This window comes from Chamaea fasciata, unplaced genomic scaffold (assembly GCF_029207755.1).
Source record: "Chamaea fasciata isolate MVZ Bird 193981 ecotype frontalis unplaced genomic scaffold, bChaFas1.0.hap1 SCAF_5, whole genome shotgun sequence".
Lineage (NCBI taxonomy): Eukaryota > Metazoa > Chordata > Aves > Passeriformes > Sylviidae > Chamaea > Chamaea fasciata.
Genome location: NW_027094090.1, coordinates 48,513,010 through 48,535,798, shown reverse-complemented (window position 1 = coordinate 48,535,798; position 22,789 = coordinate 48,513,010). Strand labels below are relative to the sequence as shown.

Genomic DNA, 22,789 nt, shown 5'->3' with positions numbered 1-22,789 from the left:
ACCTGGAGGGAAGCAAAGGAAAGTGTCTGGTGAGCTTTGGAGATGAGACCGGAGCCGTAGTGTGGGATGTGCTATTTCTTAGTGCCTAGGAGAGATGTGCAAGTGGAAGGAAGGCAGCTGATGGGTGTTCAGTCTTGACATGAGAAGCAGCTGCTGATTCTCTGCTAATCTGGAGAATAGCTTTACTTTCCCATATTCAAGTGTGTTTATATACCAGAGCATTGGGCATCTCAGCCAGGAGCTACTCCCATCCCTGAGAGGTGGGCTAGACCTCATAGCTTTGACTTCCAGCCTATAAAGCTGACTCCTTCTGCACTTTAATGAGCACAGTGACCTTTTAAAACACACACAAAAAAGCTAATACTGTCTTGATTCAGAAAGCAGCAGTCTACCTCTTTCAGAACAATAGCAGCCAGGAATGTGCTGTTACCCACATGTTCTTTGATACGTTGACTTTCTGGCAAATACTGTGGCTCAGATTGCAAAAAATGCTTTACTTTGCCTGGCTGATTAAGATCATGGTGAGTGAAACTCCAGACTCTGGAAACTTCTGTTTTCTAGTGGCATTTGGAAACTGAATCTAAGTGGCTCAGATCCAGAAAATGCAATCAGAGGAATTTTTGCTTGTTTCTCTGTATAGCTGTCAGGTTCATTGGAGGGAGTGGCTAAATTTTTTTTTTTTTTTAAATTGACTGAGTATTCCTAACAAAAATGGGAGGTGTGTTTGCAGAGATGGTTTTGTAGGAAAAACATAGAAGAAGTGTACAGTGAGATAACACCTTAAATTACAACAGATTCTCATGCACAGAAGAATGGGTTAAGAGGACATCAAACATCTGCTGATATCTCTAGACTTCTCTACCCAGGTTTTATTTTTCTGGATGTCTTCACCGTGGGTCGCCTGTTGCTTGTGTTCCAGCTTCCCTTTGTTTCAGACTTGCCTATGTCTTAAATCAAAATGGTATATGCCGTCTTGGAATAATTAGGCTAGTAACGGTGTATCATGGAGGGCATGTTGTGTTATAAAATAGTGCAGGATTAAACTTGGTAAATACTAAGGCCCAGAAGGAAATCCCCTTGTTTTCAGCTTAGCTGAGCTTTGCAGTTTATTTGAATTACAAAGTTGAACCTTCAGTTAATTCAGTGTCATTCCTTGTGTTAGCACTTGCTTTGAGTCAAGTTTTTCTGTTCTGTCTCAGCTGTTGCTTGAAATTGAAGAAATAAACAACTTGGTTTGTTTTGAAGTAGGGCACTTGGCATTGTCACCCACAGGAATTGATGCTTAATTCACATCATTGTGAATTGTTTTAACAATTTCAATTGTTGTCTCCGTTTGGGCAAGCATAACTTGACTTGTTATGTAGTAGATTATTGCTAGAGTATCCCGTGTCTTTGTATAAAATTGACTGGCAGAGCCAAGTTTAGGATGTTTCTTTTGTCCTTACTTATTTGAGAGAGACCTCTGCTGATAATGTACATAATGTATCGACTCTCTCTCCATGAGTAAAATACCAGATGCCAGGGTGTTCAGTCTATTCTATACTGATATTTTTTTAGAGAACAGATGACCACGCAGTGTATTTTCCTGGATCTGTTCTAATTTGAGAACTTGCAACTTTAAAGAATTTTTGCTGAACTAGAGCCCTTAAACATTACTTTTGCTTGAAGGTGGTCTGCCTTTTGATAAAAGCCCAGGAATAGGAGGCAGAGCTGGGTTGTCTTTCTTGCTGTCATAGGTTGGTGACCTTTGCAGATTGCATTAATAAAGGTTGCTGTGGAAGATTTCATAGAGGAGCTCAACTATTATGGTGTAGCACAGCATTTTATCATTTTGTACTCTTTGAAGACTGATGCAATTAAAAACTTCTTAACAAGATTCTCAAAGCCAATTTATTTCTGCTGTACAAGTAGTCCCCATGCTATCCAAGGTATAGCTGACCTTTGTGGCTCTGTATGCCACCTCCTGGCGAAGGGTTTGCAGCTGGATCTAGCACTTCTGTTTGCGTGTAACCTGGAAGGGAATCCTGCCCACAGATCCATCACTATACTGAGTTTGCAGAGCTGGCAGGCATAAAAAACCCCAGCGACAACATGTCAGAAAGCGAAGTAAGTAGAGCTTCTCCTCATACAGTATAGGGTTTATGATTTAAGAGATGCTGGTGTCTTGAAGATGCTTTTAAGAATACTTAGACAGGAAAAGATGAAACTAGAAGGAAGATTTTTCTGCTTGATTTAATGCAGAAGGGGTTAATTAAGGGGATTAATTCAAATAAATTAAATTAATTTGTTGTCTTTACAGAGTAAAAATCTAAAATTGATACAGGTTGATGAAAATGTTTTTGTGGAGTTTGTACTTTGCTTTGGTTTTCATTGTTGAATTTTTATATTTTTTTAGTTCACTTCTTTGTTAGAAACAAACACTTGATAGGCATTTAGTGTATGTAATCCTTAGCATAAGACATAGGTTGACTTACAGAGAAGATTCCAGGCTTGGCATATAAACACAAATCAAATGCTTTAGACAAAGAATTAGGTGTCTTGAAAGCGTGACAGTTTCTCATTTCAAACTGTGTTGACAGGTGGGCCTAAAGCCCTTGCAGAAGTTACTACCTCATATTTAATCTTTGTCCAGTTTGAGTTCATACACACATGCGGTGACTCATCCATATCCTCATGGCTTGTCTCTGTTTTTTTCTATGAGAATGTCAAAGGTTCACAAAGATAACAAGCTTTGTATTATTGCTGTTTAAGGCTTTTTGGTGTCCCTGGATGACTTTTACATACTAGGCAGCGGCTTGGTAATGTTGCAGACTACCAACAGTGTTTTCAATGAAACCCTCATTAAGCAAGTGGTGCCTGAATCCTTGTTAGCTTGGCAGAGGGTCCGCCTTGCCAACATGATGGCAAATGATGGCAAAACTTGGGCAGAGACCTTCTCAAAGTGCAACTCTGGTAAGTACACCTTCATATGCATCTTAGGAAAAAAGATGTGTTCCCTCAATCTCTTGTACTTGTTTCCTTCCCTTGGCAGGACATGTAACTCTCTGTTCTCATACCCAGGAACCTACAACAATCAGTACATGGTTCTAGACCTGAAGAAGGTCAAGCTGCAGAGGAGCCTTGATGATGGTGCGTTGTACATTGTTGAGCAGATCCCAACCCTTGTGGAGTATTCTGATCAAACAAATGTTCTCCGGAAAGGTAACAGTTCCTATTGTAGTTACTGGCTTAGGAAAACCATCTCTTAATGCCAACTGAGAATTGTGTTTTGTACTAGGGAAGGATTTGTTGAACACTAGTCCTGAGTTTAAAGTAAAGACGCCTTGTGTGAGCAACTGTGTGTGCTTTGCATGAGCATCCCTCTGTAGCTGGGTCAATTGCAATCTATTCATTTATCTGGTATGCTGTGGCAGCAATGCAGTGAGCATCTTTGTCTCCTAGAAGCAGAGGAGGGAAAAATAGACCTTGTCTCCTTGCTTGCTTGCATCCTTGCCTTTTTTTCTGGTGTTATTTTTCCCTGTAGTAGAGACCAGTGAGGGAAATGTGAGATCTGTTTGGAGCTAAAGTACTAAATAACTGTGATGCTGTGGGCTACTTGAAATGATTGCTGAGTGGGTCATCCTGCAAGAAGATGAAATTTTGAATACCAAAGAAGTTCTATGTTAAATTCATGTCCTGAACTTTTCTGGATCTCTGTTTTCTGATAAATATTTGCTCTTTAAAAGGTCCTTTAATTCCCTAGCAAGACTAGCAACAACTTGATGGAAAACAGACAAAAATCTTGGTGAAGCAGAACACTCACTGTCAGGTTTCATTTGCAAGTGTTTACTAGACACGTCATCAACAAAAAGCTTGAGCCTTAAGTGTGTCTGGTGCTTTGTGCTCCTTCCCCTTATCACATGCTGAGGGGATAAATTGATGAATTGCTCATCAACAAAATGATGGGAAATTTGTCTATGTTAGCAGCTGGGGTTGCTTCTCTGAAATTTTTCCTTGTGTCTAGCTTCTTGGAAACTTCTGGCTTATTCCAGGCATTGCCATGTTGTCAATATGGTTTTATAAGATATTTCATATTGATAATTTAGAAAAGTCCCTTATCGCTCTCTTATGCATCTCTGTCGCTTTTGGCTTCCTTTACCTTGGGCTTCTCAATGCTGTGTTGTGTGTGGAATGCAAAGAAGCTGACAGAGACCTTCTAGCTCTGGCACTGGAAACATTGCAACCCCATCATGGCAGTGCTATACCTGTGCAGAGAGGCCAGGCTTGGCAGGTGCCCCAAGTTCCTTTTCAGCAATGATTTTGGAGCAGCTGTGTGGTATTCTCTGTAGGACTGAGCCCAACTCCTAGGCTTGGGCACATAGTGACCATTTCTTCCCTCTGAGATTTTATAGCTGCTCTGTTCTCAAAGGTGGCAGCATGTATTAGGGCTTACACATTACTTCACACCTACAGTATGTCTTTTCCCAGATATCTAGATGTACCATGTTTATATTGGATAACACAGCAGTCAGTCTCTGGGAGTTTAAACATTAGGAGGACAGCCTTCAACACACAGGGTGGGCTAAGCACTACCAGAGTGCATTTTTGAAGACCTCAGCTGCTGTAAGCAGCAGATCTGAACTCCTCCATGTCACGCAGGACACCAGACAAGTCCCATCAAGACCTCTGCCCTGTTCCTGGGTGCTTGGAGCAGCTCAGGTAAAGGAGGTTTATCTTTCTTAAGAGCAATGCTGGCTCAGAGTCTTTGTAGAGTAGCTGACCCTGGCACATTCATCACTGCCATGTAGCTGGTGTCCCAAGATAATGCACTTTGGGCACTCTAGTTTGGTCAGAGTGAGTTTGCCACCAGCATTGGCTTTTTAAGTCTCTTTGAAGCATAAACCTAGAAACAACAGAGAATGAGAATTGAAATCTCAGGTGAACAAAGGCCTTAGTAGTAAGCCTTGTACTGAGGAAAAATGAAGCATTTCCTTATACAGGTTTGGAAATGGAAAGATTTTTTTTTTTCTTTATGGCTTTTGTCATCTTCTTTAGTAGGCCAGTGCAGGTGAATTCTAAAAACCAGGCATCTCTTACACTGCCCTTTCCAGGGAAAGATGTCCAGGTGCTTTCTGTATATTGACAAAGAAAACTCAGAAATCCTTTAGAGGAGGTAGGCTGCCATTCATGTTTCTTGATGATGAATGAGTAATACATCAGAGCAAAACCTGGGATCTGAGTGCCTTCCACCATATGCACAGTATTCTTATTGCTCTGTCTCTCAATATTGCTGATACCTTTTTCTCTCAAAGGACAGAGGAGGAAAGCATTTTGATTCAGGGATTTTTTGTTGCCTTCATGTTGTCCCTTCCTTTCAACCTCACAGTCTCTCCTGACTTGCTTTTTGTCACTGTGCACCCTGCCAGGTTTCACTGGCTTATAGCAGCCCTTGGGTAAAGCCTGGCTTAGGTTGACTGCTGCACTCTCTGCATGGGATTTGCAGTCTTGCAGAGCCCGACACACAGAAGACCTCTTGCTGGAGGAGAACTTCAATAGCTTCCTCTGTTTTAGCAATTTTAACAAAAAGTTTTTCTAGGTTGGAGAAAGGGGTCTTATGTACACACAGTGTTCATGTGAGACAATAGCTCCTTTTGGAAACACAGCCAAACCTTACTGGTTTGGAAGCTGATGTATCTGTATCCTCTGGCCTGTGTTGTTCCCAGCTGACAAGTTGCTTATTTCTGGAGGACCCCTATGTTACAATGCAGCCTGTACACAAACTGTTTCCTTCAGGTAGGCTCTAAGTCACATGAGTGAATGCCAGCAGACAAGGCATTCTGGTCTTCCCTATCCTAGGCAGCACCCAAGCTAGTGAGGCCTCCACTGAGACAGTTGTTCCAGTGCTTGTGTTGTCTGCGTATCCTTCAGGAAGTTTGGTTTGTATTTGTGTGTTTTGCTCCCGGAGAGTTCCAGTTGATTTTCTTGAGCATCTTACACCAGACTCCTCACACTGTGCTGGGCTGATCTTAATATGCGGGGGCCTGCATTTAGCAGTGCCTAGATAGTAAATCTCTAAGCCACATCCTGATGTGTGTGATTTGAGAATGAGCAACAGGGAATGTTAGTGCTTTGGAGACAACTTGAAAATGTGCTACTCTTGGGCCTAGCTCATGTTACATACTTGCTGCCTAAAAAATAGAAAAAATTAAATGTTAAGGTATAGATATCTATTCTTACTTGTTCCAGGACTTCCTGTACCCACATTCTGACCTGGAAGGTCTCCTGGCTGTTTACAAGAGCTTTCCACAGTGGTCTTCTTTCAGGCAGTTTTATGTCATCTACCTAAAACTCTTCTCCAGAATCCTGCCTGGCATCCTTTGCTCTTCAGAGTTAACAAAACTGCAGGATTGCTTTTGGAAAAGTTAGAGTAAGGCTCTGCTCTGCACTTCGTAACCTTCAAAAGCAGCTACTGGCAAATGTGCAGCAATCCCCCATCTTTCTTTATCACTGTGTGTAACCCCCACTGCACAAAGTATGTGTGTGGTGGCCTGCCTCCTGTTCACCCCAAGTAGCTCTGTGGTCTCCATCTGTTTGTGTGTGTCAGTCCATTCCTGACACCTCAATGTGGTGTGTTTTTCTGCTTTGCTGAGATGAGAGGGGCAAAACCAGAGTGACTTCAGGCCTCTCACTATGAAATTTGGTGGAGGTAAACCATCTTGCAGTCCTTTGAGGTTCATCAGGGTAACCTCTGCAACAGGGCTGTGGCCATGCTGCATGTTCAGGCTCCTGCAAGTCTGATCTCAGCTGTTTTGCAGGATGAGTCCTGCGGGTGGAAGTCTGGGGGCGGGTTGCCTGGGCACGAACAGTCTCCAGTGGTGTTACACTGGGAGTCAGCCCTGGTCATGCCAGTGATTGTTGCTTTAATGTGTTCAAACCAGTTTTCTGTGTTGTTCCTCGACATGCTGCTAAGGCAACGCAACATGGAAAATTATTTATTTTCTTTTCTGATACAAGCAAGAGCATCTGGCTTTTCCAAGTGATTAACAGATTTGTCTCTGGCAGGTTACTGGCCTTCATACAATATCCCTTTCCATGAAAAGATTTACAATCTCAGTGGGTATGCATCATATGTTGTCAAGTACGGCATGGATTTCTCCTATGAGCTTGCTCCAAGAGCGAAAATCTTCCGTCGAGACCAGGGCAAGGTGATCAACTTGGAAAGCATGAAGTACATCATGAGATACAACAGTAAGACGCACGTTTGTGGGCTGTGGAGCTGATCTTAATAAACAGTGTTACTTTTATTTCTTGGATTATAGTGGGAAGCTGCTGCTTCACATACAGATCAGTTATATTCTCCTAAATGCAGAATACACACAAAGCAAAAAGATAACACAAGCTTACTTTGGAGGTAGGAAACTGGGCTGAAATTGCTCTATCAAGAGCAGGGCCCCTTGGGTTTGTTATTTGACTTTTTGAGAAAGCTTTTGACTCCAAGAGACTTCATGGACTGCTATCACCTAATACATCTACAGCCTGTCAATCTTGAAAGCCTTAAATCCTAAGCTACAGTTAGATGTGACCAGATCAGAGAATTTAATGTAAAATTTAAGGGTCTTTTTCCGTGTTCAGGCAAATGGTCTTTTTCAGGTGGGATAGAGTTAATTTTCTTAGTGGTTAATACGGCAGTGTGTTTTGGATTTAATATGAGAATAATGTTGATAGTTTAAGTGTTACTTAAACTCTGATGTTTTAGTTGTTGGTAAGTAAAGGACTTTTCAGTTTCCCATGCTCTGCCAGCCCAGCGAGCAGGTGCACAAGAAGCTGGCAGAGTATGGCCAGGACATCTGACCTGAAGGTGCCAAAGGGATATTCCATACCATTGAACCTCATGCTTATTGTGTAAACTGTGGGAATTAGCTGGAAGGGGCTGATCACTGTGCAGGGATGGGCATTGCATTGGTCAGCAGGTGGTGTGCAATTGTATTGTGAATCACTTGTTTCTCTCAGGGTTTATTTCTCTTGCCCTCCCTCTCCTTTTTAATTTTTATTATTAACAATTCAGTTATTGAAATTGTTGTTATCTCAGCCAATGGTTTTTACCTTTTTCCAATTCTTCTCCCCATCCTGTGAGGGGTGGGGTTTGGAGGGATGTGAACGAACAGTTGTGTGGTACTTAGTTGCCAGCAGGGGTTGAACCAGGAGAGTAGGTAATGCTCTGTTTTCTCCTGACAGAGTTCTCTTTAACTGGATTAAACCCCTATTAATTAACATCTGGCTAAGCCCATCTCAAAGTACTGATAGCTTTAGATGGGATATTTTTGTTCCCAATTATAGGGAGCTTGCTGATTACTGGGCTTGAGGTTTGGGAGGCCTCTCCCAGGGTGGGGTATTGTTCCTGTCTGGGCTGTGAGTAGCAGCATGCTCGTAGATGCTGAGCTCACCACCTTCCTTCCCCTCCTGGCTTGCAGCTACTGCCGTGGGTGTTCAAAGGTTTTGGTCCTTGACACTTACTTTAATCCAGAACAGGAAAACAAAGGCTCTCATTGCTGCATTTCCCCCTCTCCCACCCCCCCTTTCCCCCACAACCTACAACTTCCATTTCTCTCCTGACAAAGTTTCTACAAGCTTTCATCATGTGGAATTTCATCTGGTGGAATTGCAGATATTTGTGGTTAGAGGTTGGCAGTGGTGCCCCTGGAATGCAGAAGTAGCTGTATGGTCTCGAATTAGGAGCTTGTCTACTTAATGTTCTGAGTGCTGACCTGTAGCTGGTACCTAGGGAGAGGCATAAAAGCAATGTGACAGAGTGCAGTTACTCAGCCTTTAGTGGCTCCAGTACTTTGCATCAGCTTTTTGTGAGGGGGCTAACCTTTTTTTTTTTTCTTCTGCCCTTCCCACCACATTTCACCCCAGACTATCAGCGTGATCCTTATGCTGAACACAATCCTTGCAACACCATTTGCTGCCGGGAAGACCTGAATCCTTCTTTACCAGTGCCTGCAGGCTGCTATGACTCCAAGGTAAATTACCCCAATTGCAGCATCTGCTGAATGTTTGCTGCAGCCTGTTTGTGCTTCTGTCAGACCTGTTGCATGTTTCCCTGCACCAGGGCAAGCATGGCCTGGCATGTCTGTTCCCTCTTGTCATGCTGTCCCAGTGCTTGGGTACCTCCTCAGATGGGAATTTTCTGCAGAGTCTCATTTCCTGTCCCTGACATCAGTCCTGGCACAGTGGCAGAGGATACAGGGGGAGGTGTTAAGAAACAACTACTTCCATGGGAGCTTGTGGTATTCAGGGGTTAAACCTCAAAGCCTTACAGCAGGAAATGAGTCTTCAGCTCACAAAGGGAAAGAGACTGTTGTAAAGCCTCAGCTGCCTGTTCATTTGGACTCTGTGGGTGCCTTCCAGAGCCCACAGGAATGTGGTTGCAATCTCACTTTAGGTTTACATTTACAACAGCCCGGCTCTCTGGTAAGCCATCCCTCTCTGCAAAACTGCTTTCTGAAAAGTTTAGTGAAGATCACTTTGCATTTCAGGGAGATTCAGGAAAATTCTTAGACCCACTGTCCTGGAGAAAGCTGCATTTGTTTTAGGCAGGTTATATGGTATTTTCACCATGAAGAGCAATGCCCGAGTAAGAAGCTGTGCAGCCCTGTTGTGCTGAGTTTGTACAGTGTTTTATCCTGTGGGCTCCAGCCTGCTGCATTTCTGGATTATGAGTTTGGTTGCTCGGATGGGCCTGGGGGGCTGTTTTGGTATCTCCATTGCTGTGTCCAGCCAGCTGCATGTTGCAGTGGACAGTAGTGGGAGACTCCCAGAGCTGGGTAATACAAGAGGAATGCAGAAAATGGCTTTGTAGAGGAATCTGGTAAGGGAGTGGTCAGTGCATGCTGCAGTGCTTTAGCCAGCACAGTTAGGCAAGGGGAATGGGCTGGGCTGGGCTGGAGGTGGAGCAGGGGACTTAAGAGGGGCATTCAAAGAACCCAGAGCACAGATCAAACCTCTTCTAGTTTTAAACTCTACAAATTTAGTGTCTGAGTTTGGGAAGGTGGAACAGCACAGAGCCCGAGTAGCAATAATAGCTCTGTGCTGCTTTTCTCCATTCCCGAATTACCCTGACGTGCCCCAGGGGATGGCCCAAGTGCTCAACATGCACCAGAGCTTAGGGCAGACCCCTCATCTGCCTGCTGCAGCCCCATAAAACCAGAGAGGCTTGTCCTGAGGGCAGATGCTCTGACTCTTTCAGCCTGGCTAGTGCAAGGGCTAGAGGGCAAGTGTGGACTTGTGGTTTGCTGGTGCCTTTCAGCACTGCCTGCTGCGTGGCTGGAGATACCTCTGCACAGGGGAGGAATTGCTGCCCGTGCATGTTTCCCTCTGCTCACTTCCCTCACCTTACTATCAAATCTCCTGGAGCTGTTCGTGCTGTCTGGGACAGCGATGTGTCAACCCTCACGCTGCCCTTCTGCCCCGGGTTCCTGTCCTGATGTGTCAACCCTCACGCTGCCCTTCTGCCCCGGGTTCCTGTCCTTTGTTCCAGGTGTCGGATTTCCGCCTGGCTGCAGCCTTCACAGCCTCCGCCATCAATGGCCCTCCGGTGCAGGGCGGTCTCCCCGTCTTCAGCTGGAGACGGTTCAACCGCACGCGGCACCAAGGCCTGCCCGAGTCATACAACTTCGATTTTGTCACCATGAGGCCGATCCTGTAAAACCAGCATCAATATCCACAAGCCGATTTTTTTTTAAATGGAAATTTTATTTCTTGTGTAATAAATCGACCTAGATGTCCACATTCCTGTGCCTTAAACGTTATGTAAGTGCCCTGTACCTTTATACCTACTCTGTGCCTTCCCATGTCCTGCCTGCCAGGCACTTTGTACTGATACTGGGTGCTTCTCTGCAGCCCAAAGCACGTTCCTCTCTTCTGAGCTGTTTTGGTGGCCCTTCCTTTGATTAGGTTTGATGAGAAGCAGGTGGCACAGCTTCCTGTTGATCTGAGCCATCATCACAGCTGTTCCCAGAGCAGGAGTGAGGAGCAATGCCACCAGTGAGAGTCATCTGTTTTTAGTAGCAACATGGGACCTGTCTCCAGGGCTGGGCCAAGCCAGGTGGCTGCTTTGGGCCCTGACGGCCTTACCTCAGTGCTGGCTTGATGTCTGCCTTTTGTCTGAGTAGTGTGCTGCAAGTTGCTTCCCATCTAGTGTGTGTTCTCCATGGCAGATCAGTCTGTTCTGTGACTTTCAGTGGCATTGTCAAGACTTCCTTCGTGTGGCCAAAGCAGCTCACAATGTCAGGCTGCAAAAGAGGGTGAAGGGAAGCAGCCTGATGCTTTGGAAATGCCCCTGCCCCAGGCTGCAGGGATGGAAATGTGATGGAAACGATCTCTCACAAGGGATCTCTCTCTTGGAATAGATCAGCCCATGCAGTTGACCAGTGCCCTCTTTGCCTGCTCTCTCAGCTGTGGCAGGGGAATGTGACAGCGAGATGCCTGTGAGGGCTGGGGCTGTGCACATTACTCTTAGTTACCTGTGTTGACACCAAGGAGTCGAGTCACTGGGCTGTTTTGTGCTAGATGTTCTGCGTGTAATTAAGTAAAACAAAATAAACAGCTCTTTCCTCATGTCCTTGATGGTCCAAGCTAAACAGTGCACAGCACTGCCCTGTGTTATGAAGGTGAAGAATGATGAGCAGTGTGAGGTTTTAATGAAGCCTTAGTTTGTGTGATGGGGAAGTGAGCAAGTTACAGCAATATGGGTGAGGTTCTACCTAAGTACTTGACTGTCATGGTGAGGATGATTTTTGCCAAGGGAAGAGGGAGACCAGAAGTTACTGCTGTTGTTGTCCATGAAAAATCCATGAAGGGACTGAAGTGGTTTGTTTGCTGAGGTAGGTGTGAGATGCTGTGTGCAGAGACCTCCTTCATGTGGTGGTAGAGGCACTGCCACAGGCTGGATTGAATTGACCTGGATTGAACAGGCTGCAGCAGGGATTAAGGAGGACACTTAAGGAATGGAGCTAGGTCACCAAGAGCAGTGCAAGGATGTGAGCTGCCAGCAAGCAGAGGACCAAGAATCAGCTGCTTGTTTGAAACTGGAAGTACAGAGGGGATGGAGGATGACTTGACTTCACTGTCACCCCTAGACAATGCAGCAACATTGCAGGATGTATTTACTGCTTTTTCACACAGTTTTATATAAAAATACAAATTGAGAAGTACTGTTTAAAAGCTGGTCCCCAGGGACCAGGAAATTGCCAATGGATGACTGCAGTGAAGTGTTCTTTACCCAGGGCACAGCTAGATGGCTCCACCTGCAGAAGGGGAGCTGTGTGGCACCTCTGATGTGCCCATGACATGACTAATCCTCCTGGAAATGGCAGCTCTACCCTCTCACCTTGAATTTCCTACCCTGCTCTACCCCTGAGTTGTGGGAAAACAGCTCTACTTTTTAGAGTCCCTTTCTGTAAGTAAATATTTACACCAATGGGACTTTGTGAGACTTTGGACTCCAGTCCTCGTGACTGTGATTATTGTTTTTGCCTTTGGTTGTGCTGCTAAAGGCTGCTGCATTCCTCTTGCTGTGCTGTACTTTGTGCTTCTTTTGTTGCCAGGCCAGCCAGGGTTCATCTGCCAGTCCTGACCACAGCAGCTGGGTCCAGCTCCCCTTCCCTAAACAGCTGCATCAGTGACCAGAGGAGGCTTTGATAGGGTTGCATGGCCCTGTAGGCAGGTGCAAAAGAACTGACAGCTGCATGAAGTTTAAAGGCCTCTGAGTATCTTACTTCCTTCTGCAGATTCCACTTGGAATAAAAAAAAGGAAGGTATGCTCTAAGCAGAGGACTTGTGGCAGAAGCTGCCACCTTTTTCATACCCTGCTTCCAGGTTTTTCCAAGTCCTGTGGCTTCTGACTCTTTTAACTTCAGGTTTCCAGGTTTGGGACTTAGTTGGGGGGGAGATGGAAGTGGCAGGTGGTTGTGATAAATCTCTCTTGCCATAATGAAAATTCCTCTTCAATGGTCCTCTCAGCAGGACCATCAAAATTGTCACATACAATGCAAGCTTTCACATGCTTTACCATCACCCTTTTCTGAAACTCAGTAGCAGACTCACCCCTCCTGGTTCTAGTGGTCATACTCTGCCCAGCCTCAGCTCTAACAGGGGCCACAGCATCCTCTCTCTGTAGCAGAAGACACCTGAGCAAAGTCTTATCAGTGCCTGCCCAGGCCAGGCTCCACAGGAGAAAGCAACAGCACTCCTTTGGCAGTGTCCTGGTGCTGCGCTGCTGTCTCCTATTTGCTTCCCAGCCGACTGCTGAGGTTTTTTCAGTTTCCTCAGGAGAAGCATCAGTGGTGTGCAGAAATGGACTTTGCAAGTGGTACGTTCTGCTCTGAGACTGTAGCACTTACTTCCAGACCTACCATGGAGTGTGTACCAGAGCTACCCTGCAGCGAACAGTGAGTGTTCTGCACGTTCACATTCTCATTTTGCTTTTCTTCAGCAGGAACCTCAATTACAACAGTGCTTGAGCAGAGTAGTTATGCTGTATTTGATGATCAAACATAGGTTGTGCATTATGTGCAGTACATATACTCTTAGTCTAAATAGGCAGTTTGAGAAACTCAGGACTTTCAAGTGGGGCTGTGCTGAGGCATCACTTCACAAGAGTCCATCATCTTCTGGTCACTGACTTGAAGCAAATTTTAGTAAGCGCATGGAAACTAATTATTACCATCACAAATTAATTATATGCCCTTGAAGTACAGGCTCAGCACTAACTCAAAGTAGGCATGCCATAACTCCATGTTCTAAGAACTTGGAGTTCTCTACAATTTGGCAGCAGAGTTGGGTCTAAGAGGCAGATTTTCCCAGACTGTCTTCTAGTCCAGCTGTTTATTGTTCCCACAAGTTGCACAACTTCTGTCATGGTGGTGTTCCTGGCTTCTACCCTTGAAGCAGCTGGGTGGGGTGCAGAGCCCTTCATGATACCTGCACTGAAACATGCTTTTATTAATCCCGATTTCATTATCCCTGAGTGATGCACTTCGTGTTGTGCACAGCAGCTGCTCCCTGGCCAGGTGAGTGGGCCCTCACACTTGAAGGGTGCTCTGAAAAACTCCGGTACTTTGTCCAAAGCCTCTTGCTGAAAGAATGGCCATTGCTTCAGAGGTCAAACCTGGCATCTTGGAGGGCAAGGAGAGCAGCACCAGCAACTGGATTTCCATTCCTGATTCATCTGAGGCAGCTTTGGTGTGCAAGTCACTCTATTCTGTCTGTCCATGCTTTGCAGAAATGGATGGAAGGCACCTTTCCAGAAGTTACAGCATGGCTTTGTTTTTTTTTTGCTTCTGTGAGGGCAGCACCATGCAGTTGACTTTATGGGAACGACCAAGAGCCAAACCCTTGCTGCTCAGTGGTACCTGAACAAGGTGGTAACACTCTGAAGAGGAGGAGCAGGCTCTGTGCTCTTTTTTGAGAGTTGCCTCCTGAGGTGTCAGGAACTAAGCACAGATGACTCAGAATGTTAAAAACCCAGTAGTTTTATTTCAAAGTATAAATTCCAGGCTTGTCAGACAAAACCCCACTACAGGTAACACAGACACACACTAATCTACAGTACATACAAAAATGGGGAAAGCTGGCAACTGCCCAGTTTAAGTTGGACATTAAATCAGTCCTACATTTTTTCTTTTGTATTTACAAGTCCAGCTGCAAAACAAAACAAGAAATGAGATTTGGAATTTTCCAACAAAGGATTTTGCACATTTGACTTCTGATAGCCAATAAATTACTAAAGCTGAACAGGAATCCCTGAACATCTACTACTCAGCTATCTTATTTACAGCTACACCCTATTAATTTAAGACAGCAGTACAAATATATATATGTGTGTGTGTGTCTATATATACGCACACGTCTATACATATATATAGGCATATGTATATAAAAGAGAAGAATGCTCAGCCTGCCTAATGACAATGAGAAAGATGTTTTTAACTTAAAAGGGATGAAAAGGAAAATTCATTGATTTGCTTTCTTCTACCTATCCTTAATGTTTTCCTTCTCCTCTCAGAATGTGTTTGGAAGGAAACAGATTTGCATGGCAGGGCTGGCTTAGTGTCACTTGATCTCTTATCCCTCCAGCGTTTTCATACAGTTCCCACCCCTACCCAAATCAACAAATTAAAAAAATATATATTTAATATATCAAGCTTCTATTTAAAATATCTGCATAGATATTTTTGACAAAAGGAGAATACTCAAAGGGTGAAAAAGAAGGCAGAATCACAGCTTGATTTTGTACAATGTATGCATTATTCATCCTGGGGAATGGCTGCCTCAGGAACAGACGTGACCCATCCCTACACATAATATAATTTTTTATTTACTGTACATTTAAGACAAACAGTATCAAGGAAGGGCTGAAGTGGCTATTTATGTTACAGTACAAAATGATGTTCAGATGCTACTACTGACCTGAGTCATGGTCCCAGTGAAGACTGAGGGGTTTTGCCTTTGTTTCCAAATGAAACAGGGTAAGACCCCTTAATTTTACAGGGAGAACACCATGGGTGTTACCAGCCGTGTGCTAAAAACCTTGGGAATGGGTGTCTCAGTGCTTGTCCTCAATGATTTAACATGGCCAAGGGCAGCACAAACAATTCCAAGGAGCAACGTCAGACCAATGCGTAGGGAAGCTGCTCAGAGCATGGAAATAATTACAGGCTAAGAGATCTGCATCACTGTGTTTTCTGAAGCTGCCACTGGAGACAGTACAGAGGCTATACGTGCAGTCTACCCCCTCCCAGCATTTATGTTTTTGTATTCAATGAAGCTTTTTAGCCAGACTGCAATATCAAAGAGGCCAGTGACGCTGTAACTAGGAGAAATGCAGAACACTCTTTTGCTATCAGCACTCCACAGCAGGGCTCCTCTCCAAGTAGATGAGCTAACTCAAATTACTTTCAACCTGGACATCCAGATGCCCTTGTATCACACAGAGAAAACAACTCAAACCGAAACCACACCAGAAAGTAAATGAGGATGGAAAACTGAGCTGTAGTCAATGCTGTTTGCAAAAACACGGGCAACTCAGTCTAAGGCGGTACAGCTGAAATGTCATGTACCCAGAGGCAGCAGCAGAACACAGAATCACAGAATTCAGACACAGAGTCAGGAACAACTTTATACCAAGATATTGAAAGATGGAAAAACTTGCAGTAAGTGCAGAGAAGAAACCAAACCCAACACTTCCTTTTAAAAGCCACACAGAATTTTTTAGCGCATTTAAAAGTGGATTATTGGAAGGCTTCAGCATTGATGAAGAGACCAGCCTAGAAGCACAGTATTAACACGCCTGTACTGAATGTTGCCAAATACTTTGGTAATACTTTCAAATAAAGTCTTTTAATTAAACAAATTGTTTCTGATTGATTGTTGCTAGCAGAAAGTTTCTCAATAGTTTTAATTTTTCTGGGAGGTAAAGGATAATATAAAACCATCAGCCACTCAACTACATGGGAAGAACTGCCATGAGGTAAGGAATTAAACACTACTCGTGTTTGTTCGCAAACTCACTGCAGAGATCTGCACCACAGTGACAGTGACTGCACAAAACTGGCATAGTTCTCTCTTTGGGCATCAGTGATTTAGGGACCAGCTCCCTTGGAGGTCTCCACACCAAAGCAGGCACCTCAAAGTCAAGCTATGCTTTATCCCATACTTCTCCACCAGTACTTGGTCAAGATACTGAAAACTGCCCTACTGGGATGAAACAACAGGGAAGTGATCTTTCACCCCAAAGCTGCAATGTCTTTGGTCAACAAGGGTGTCTCATAAAATCCTGCCAAAAACCCAGAACTGCTGCCACATAGACCAGAAATGGATCTGTTAAGACAGAAGTCAGTTTTTACAGTCAGTTCAGTGAACTAAATCTTCAGTAAATAAAAATGAGTCTTCTCTAATAATGATGCAGCCCACAAAACCTTCAAATGGAATGACTGACTATTCCTATTAACACCTCCACTGGAGGAAAGAAAATACTCTAATGCAGAAAATACTCTCATTGCACCCTCTGCCTATCCCAAAGGAGAAAAAACTAAGAACAAGGGATATCCAAATGGAAGATCAAGCTTCCATGTATCGTTTACAATGCCCATGTATAGTCTGGGCTGGAATCACAACTGAATAAATGAAGTAAGTTCTAGGTTGTATCCTCATGTTTATTTTAACTTTGAAACTGTAAAACTTCACAGTACTGCTATGGCCAATGGCTCTTTGGTACCAGCGCAAAGACACACTAAAAATTGCCCAAGGACTTGACAGCCACCAACTGGAAAGACCTGTTCTAATCTCTATTACAGAGCTCTTTATAAAAACCCAAATTTAGTCTATTTCCCGAAGTAAACTAAATGCATTTTTAAGCAATTATTCCTTGAAATAAGCAAACAAAACATAAACACAGAAAAATTCAAGGCATTTTTGATAATTGGCACCAGAAATACAGGGACAACTGCAGTTCAAAGGAAAGGCTACACATTGTTCATACGTGGTGTGAACCTTCTCTGAGGATACTTGGATTTAGCCAGAATTTTTGCTTGCCCAAATCAACAGAACAGCTATACTTTTAAATGCAAGTTTCCATACAGAGCATATCCATTACTCACCTGAGAGAAGTGACACTACCAGCTACAAGAAGCAGTGCAGTAAACCAGACAGAGGTCTACACTGCTATTTCTTTCAGTGTAAAGGTTCTAAAAAAAGGAACACAGAATCCATAATCTCATAGCTTATTTCATCAGCCCTGTTTGGGGATTTAACTTCTCTGACTCTTCTTCAATCTTGCCTCACACTTCAGCATGTCGGTTTTGAGAAAGAGGGCATTGAAATGAAAAAATACTCTGCAGTTTTGCTATATGGTGAAGTAGATTAAAAAATAATCTTTCCCCTCCAAACACACTGTTTCGTTCTATTGGGCAGGAATGCAACTGAAAATTGCCAAAATTAAAACCTTCCATCTACTTTCTTGTCCAGATGCATTACAATTTTGTTCTGCAAAAAGCAAGTTTAACATGTCAATGATAGCAGGGGAGATGCACCAATTTCTTTTCTCAGCTCAGAAACATCATGAAAGCATCTATTAACATTTGCAATCGCTCACAAGGTTTAGGCCAGTGTCTAAAATAGTTTCTAAACCCCCTTGGGTGTGTCTGCTTTCTGCAGAGGCAGGCAGGTGATGGGAGAGGGAAGCGCACTAGGAAGCCAGCTCCTTTTGTACTCACTGAGCATCCAAACGAGTGCAAAGAGGTAGAAGCTTTCATGGCATTGCACCACGGGGGTTTCTTCTTTGGCTGAATTGCAGCATACAGCTTTCCCAAAAGAACCAGGAAAGGCTCTGGTGGAAAATAATGTCTGTATACTCAATATTCTTGACAGGACAAAAACAACTACTCAAGAATTACAGTAGGGAAAGGGTTGAGTGATACTGCAGATAAGAACAAATTCACCCTCAGCAGATGTTACACTTGTCTTTACAGAAATACTAATTACTGCAGGCCTGGAAAATGAGAAGCACTGCTAAAAGATTAGAAGGGTAAAGGGAAAAATAACTCCAAGCAAATAAAAGAACACCACAAGGTATTCTGGCTACATTTTATTTCTGAAATTATTCTTTAAGGCACAAAATAAATCTAAAAAATAGGGCTGGATGTATGAGGGGAGGGACAGCGAAACTGTCTGAACTAGAGGGGTGTGAATGCAGTCTTTACAATCCAGTTTCAGATCTGATTTGGGAATGCTCCCAGAGTGAGTAGGGGATGGTGGTGAAAACAGAGGAGCATTCTTACTTAGAAGAGTTAGGAGGTTGTGGGATAATTTACTTTTTTTTTCCACCACCTCCAAATTTACACAGGTTCCTGGCCAGACTCAAGTTCCCTTCCCTCCCCTCAGAGAGCTTATTACAGGTTGAAAGGTTAAGACCAGACCACTCAAGCCTCCAGTACAAAAAGTGAGACCTTGAATCACCCTTCATGACACAGCCTGCTCGTAGAATGCTGGGGGGAAGAGGCAGATAGTTCTTGCCCTTGTGTTGGTGTTTCAATAGACATTACAGATGCGTATGTTTTACTTCAGACAAACTGCAATTTACTATTTTTTTTCCACTCTGAAGCAGAATCCCAGGCATTCAGGATGCTCTTGGATAAAGGACAGTAGGTATCTAGGTAGAACACCTGTCATGGAAGGAAAAGCAAAATTTTCAAATGGCCAGTGACATGAACTATTTAGAAAAAAACAGGCTCTCTTGCTGCAGGTCAGACTTTATTTTTCTTTTGGTTCTGAATTCATGTAGTGTATCACACAACTGTCTAAAATAATCCTGCAGAGTGGATTTAAAGGTGAATTACATGCATGGGATCAACTCCTCCCAAAACTGGGGTAATTCATGACAGCAGGATAGGTTTAAAGGGTCCAAAGATCTGTAGTTTAACTGCTCTGGGAAGAGATCACATCTGTGGACTGGGGGTCACAGAAGGGTCCAAAGCGTCCATAGATATCCTTAGCCCGGACTGCAAAGTAGTATTTGCTGCCAGACACGAACTGTGTCAAAGTGCACGCCATGGGCAGTGGCAGTGCCTTCACCTCCCCGATCTTCTTCCACTGTGAGGGCATGGTGGCACTGGGGTCCTCGTGGTAGGCATACAGGTGGTAACTGTCCACAGTGGCACAGCTCCGGTCCACCTCCATGACGCTCCATGACAGCACAATCCCGTTCTGGCTCTGTACCCGGGCCAGTTTCAGCTGTGGCTTTTGAGGTGGAGAAGTGTTGGCAGCTTCGGGGGGCAGACGTGGTGGCTGTGGTGCCTCTGGAAGTGGGGCAGGATGTACAGGGCGTGGTGGCTCCTAAGCAGCGTAAGAGCAATAAGGGAAAGGTCAGAATCTACAGCAATGCAAGGAGGCTTTAATTCATCATTCCCCAGGTAACTGGAAACAGATGAGCCTGCAATCACCCAGCCATCACAACTCTCAGTCCTGTGTGCAGAGGCAAGGCAGCAGCAGCAAATGATAAGAAGGGGTGGGACCAAGGATGCCATAAATTCTTAAGGTATTCTCATATAAATACCTAGGTGTGCAAGTGATCATTGCCACAGTAATTTCCCTGTATCTTCTTTGCTTCCCAGCTAGGAGGGGATGAACTCAACACTGTGCCCTTTACCAGGACTGAGCAAGCAGGTTCACCATGACTTTGAGCCAATCTACATTTGAGCTGCTGTTCCCACGGTACCCCCAGGCAGGGCATTAAGCTGACAGCTCATCATCTTTTCTACACACAGGTATTCAGTCACAAAAGGAAGAAAGGGTAATAGTACCACATAGATTCTATCACCTTAAATTGATCACAAAAGCTCAGCCTCACTTCCCAGAAAATTTTGAAATGAGGGCATCACAAACGTGTCTTTTCAGTGACGCTTCTTTTTTATACAGCAAAAATAGTCCTAGGTCTCTAATTTATATTAGTTAACATGAATTTAGGAATGTGGTTACAGTGCTTCAAGCCTGAGACCTTTCAGGTTGGAATCTGGCCTTGTTTTTGGAATCTTAAGTGTTCTATGTGGTATTTGCTCCATTCTCATTATTTATCACTGGAGAGTGCATTAAGTTGATGTTGTCTAGATGGAAGTATGGTAAGCCACCTTCTTGGCAATATATTTACCATTTCAGGGCACCATAAATAAAGTGACTGCCCAATAGTGAGTGTACAAGCGACGTATTTGAAATTATATTAAATGAGTTAGAGAAAATTCTCAAATTCTTACCAAAAGGGGTTTTAAGTGATGCAGAAGTAATCACCCTCAACATTGACTAAAAACCTCTGGAGGTTAGGAGTTGGCAACCTTGGAGATTTGGTCTGTGCCTTGTTCTCCTACCTCAGTTCTGCAAACAGCTGTACTGAAAAGTGGTCACCCAATTCATAGCCCAAACATGACTAAACATTTTACTGGCAGCTCTTCTGTACCCTTGACTCCATGAGTCACCTGCAGACAACTCATGCACTAATTTTCAGTATGTTCTCCTGGTAATTTGGAGAAGGCCAGGGTGAGCTAACAGATTGCACAGCTTTTACCATTCTGCTTCTGGGCAGGAGTTGCTGTGGGTGACTGGGTGGTGCCATGTATGAGAACTGGCTGAGAAGTGTCAAGAAGGCATTTCACTGTTCTGCAGCTCACACTAAGAGCAGCCTGAGTGTGCCAGTGCAGAGGCAAGGCTGCACATTGCATGAGGTGATTGGGAAGCCCCACTCACAGTGTGCGCTTGTGGCGGTCGATGGTGCACCGTGAGCTGAGGAGCTCCAGAGCCCAGAGCCAGCCCGTTGTTCACCACGTAGGTTGTCTGAGGCATTCGCACGGTCACACCTGCAAGGAGCACAGCAAACACTCTGAGTATTCTATACTTATAGGCAACTAAACACAGTACTGGAAGACCAACTCCTTGTTTCAGCTGGATGAATCCGAATTTCACAGACTTCTCCAGCTGCCAGCAGACTGACGAAGCACCGTGTAACAACAAAATCACCTCCCACCCCCTGAAACTGTAAAAGTGAGAGACATCAAGTGCTTGCATTTGCAGAGGAGACAGAACGTTGTTTTAGCAGTTTTTAGCACGGGTGAGGAGGAGAAGTGTGGGAGATACAGGGAACTTAAATATGAAAAGAACAATTACATCATTTTGGGATTCAAAATGGAAAAGAGCAATGCTATTGCAGCACAATGTTATCCATTCAGAAGGCTGTGCTGTGGATGGCACTGAAAGCAGTAAAAGCTAAGTCACTGTCCAAGAAGTTTGTCCTCCCACACAGAGCAGACTTCATGATGGACACTACTCACAACATCACCATTTCAGTCATTCCCACAGCAAACTGACCTGCCTGGCAGGAATAAACAAGACAGTTTTTATAGCCTTGTAAATAATATCCAAAACTCTTGCAAGCTACCAAGCTTTCTTTCATTTTATACCACATCTAATTCTCTTAAGTAACACTTTATCTATTCACTGTTGGAACATGCATGTTCTGTGAACTCAAAGCTTTTGCTCATTGTTATGAATTGTCCAGGTTGTCCCTCCATTTCTGTCTAGAAATACAAGATTTGGAGCAACCTCTACGACGTCCTAGTTCCACACCTGTGTGAGATGGAAGCATTCTACTACTCCAGAAGACAAGCTCACAGAACAACACATTATCAGGAAACCACAGCTATTGTACGGCAATTTCTTCTCTTGATAAACACTCATCAAGCTACAATCCTTAGGGGATGAGTGTCAGAAGTCTGTGTAATCTGCAAGTCCAAGGCAGGGAGCTCAGACTGCTGAATCTTAATGCTTTAAATATAAAGTGCTAAACACTGGGAAGGTGCTTTATATCTTTTTCTTATGGGAATCTCCCCAAGAAGCTGATGAAGCTGTGTGAGCTCCTGTGGGATAAACAGTCACTTGAGCTGGCTATTTTTCCTCTGTAAGAACCCAGTAAGATATGCTGGTTTAGTTCTGTCTCAGGAAATTAGAACCATCTGAAGATGGTCAGAAATGCCTTAATAAGGTATAAGATACAAACACAGCATCACTTGTAGATAGGAATACTATTCACGTGAGGCAGAAGTGCAAAACTGCAATTTGCAAAACACTTAGGACAGGTTCTCACAACCCAGTCAATTTTTCAAAGACAAAGTGCAACAATCTTACTCAAGAAGCATCTGCTACTGGCACTAAAGGCTGTTGCAATGATAATATAAACCAGTATACATTAGTAGCAGCACCACTACAC

At 43.9% G+C, this 22,789-nt stretch overlaps 2 protein-coding genes across 5 annotated transcripts in view; one reads left to right on the top strand and one right to left on the bottom strand.

The window, feature by feature from the left end:
• Nucleotides 1-10,770, top strand: part of PLBD1 (phospholipase B domain containing 1) — a 38,067-nt gene extending 27,297 nt beyond the window's left edge. For both annotated transcript variants that reach the window (XM_066183551.1, XM_066183553.1), the window contains exons 7-11: nucleotides 2,752-2,952; nucleotides 3,061-3,201; nucleotides 7,042-7,227; nucleotides 8,896-9,002; nucleotides 10,520-10,770. In XM_066183551.1, coding sequence (XP_066039648.1) covers nucleotides 2,752-2,952; nucleotides 3,061-3,201; nucleotides 7,042-7,227; nucleotides 8,896-9,002; nucleotides 10,520-10,687 — 803 coding nt within the window. In that variant the 3' untranslated portion in view covers nucleotides 10,688-10,770. The remainder of the gene's footprint in view (nucleotides 1-2,751; nucleotides 2,953-3,060; nucleotides 3,202-7,041; nucleotides 7,228-8,895; nucleotides 9,003-10,519) is intronic.
• Nucleotides 10,771-14,497: 3,727 nt separating this feature from the next.
• The window catches only part of ATF7IP (activating transcription factor 7 interacting protein), an 81,035-nt gene continuing 72,743 nt past the window's right edge, over nucleotides 14,498-22,789 (bottom strand). For all 3 annotated transcript variants that reach the window (XM_066183548.1, XM_066183550.1, XM_066183549.1), the window contains exons 14-15: nucleotides 21,274-21,383; nucleotides 14,498-19,872 (exon numbers count right to left, since the gene is read on the bottom strand). In XM_066183548.1, coding sequence (XP_066039645.1) covers nucleotides 19,456-19,872; nucleotides 21,274-21,383 — 527 coding nt within the window. In that variant the 3' untranslated portion in view covers nucleotides 14,498-19,455. The remainder of the gene's footprint in view (nucleotides 19,873-21,273; nucleotides 21,384-22,789) is intronic.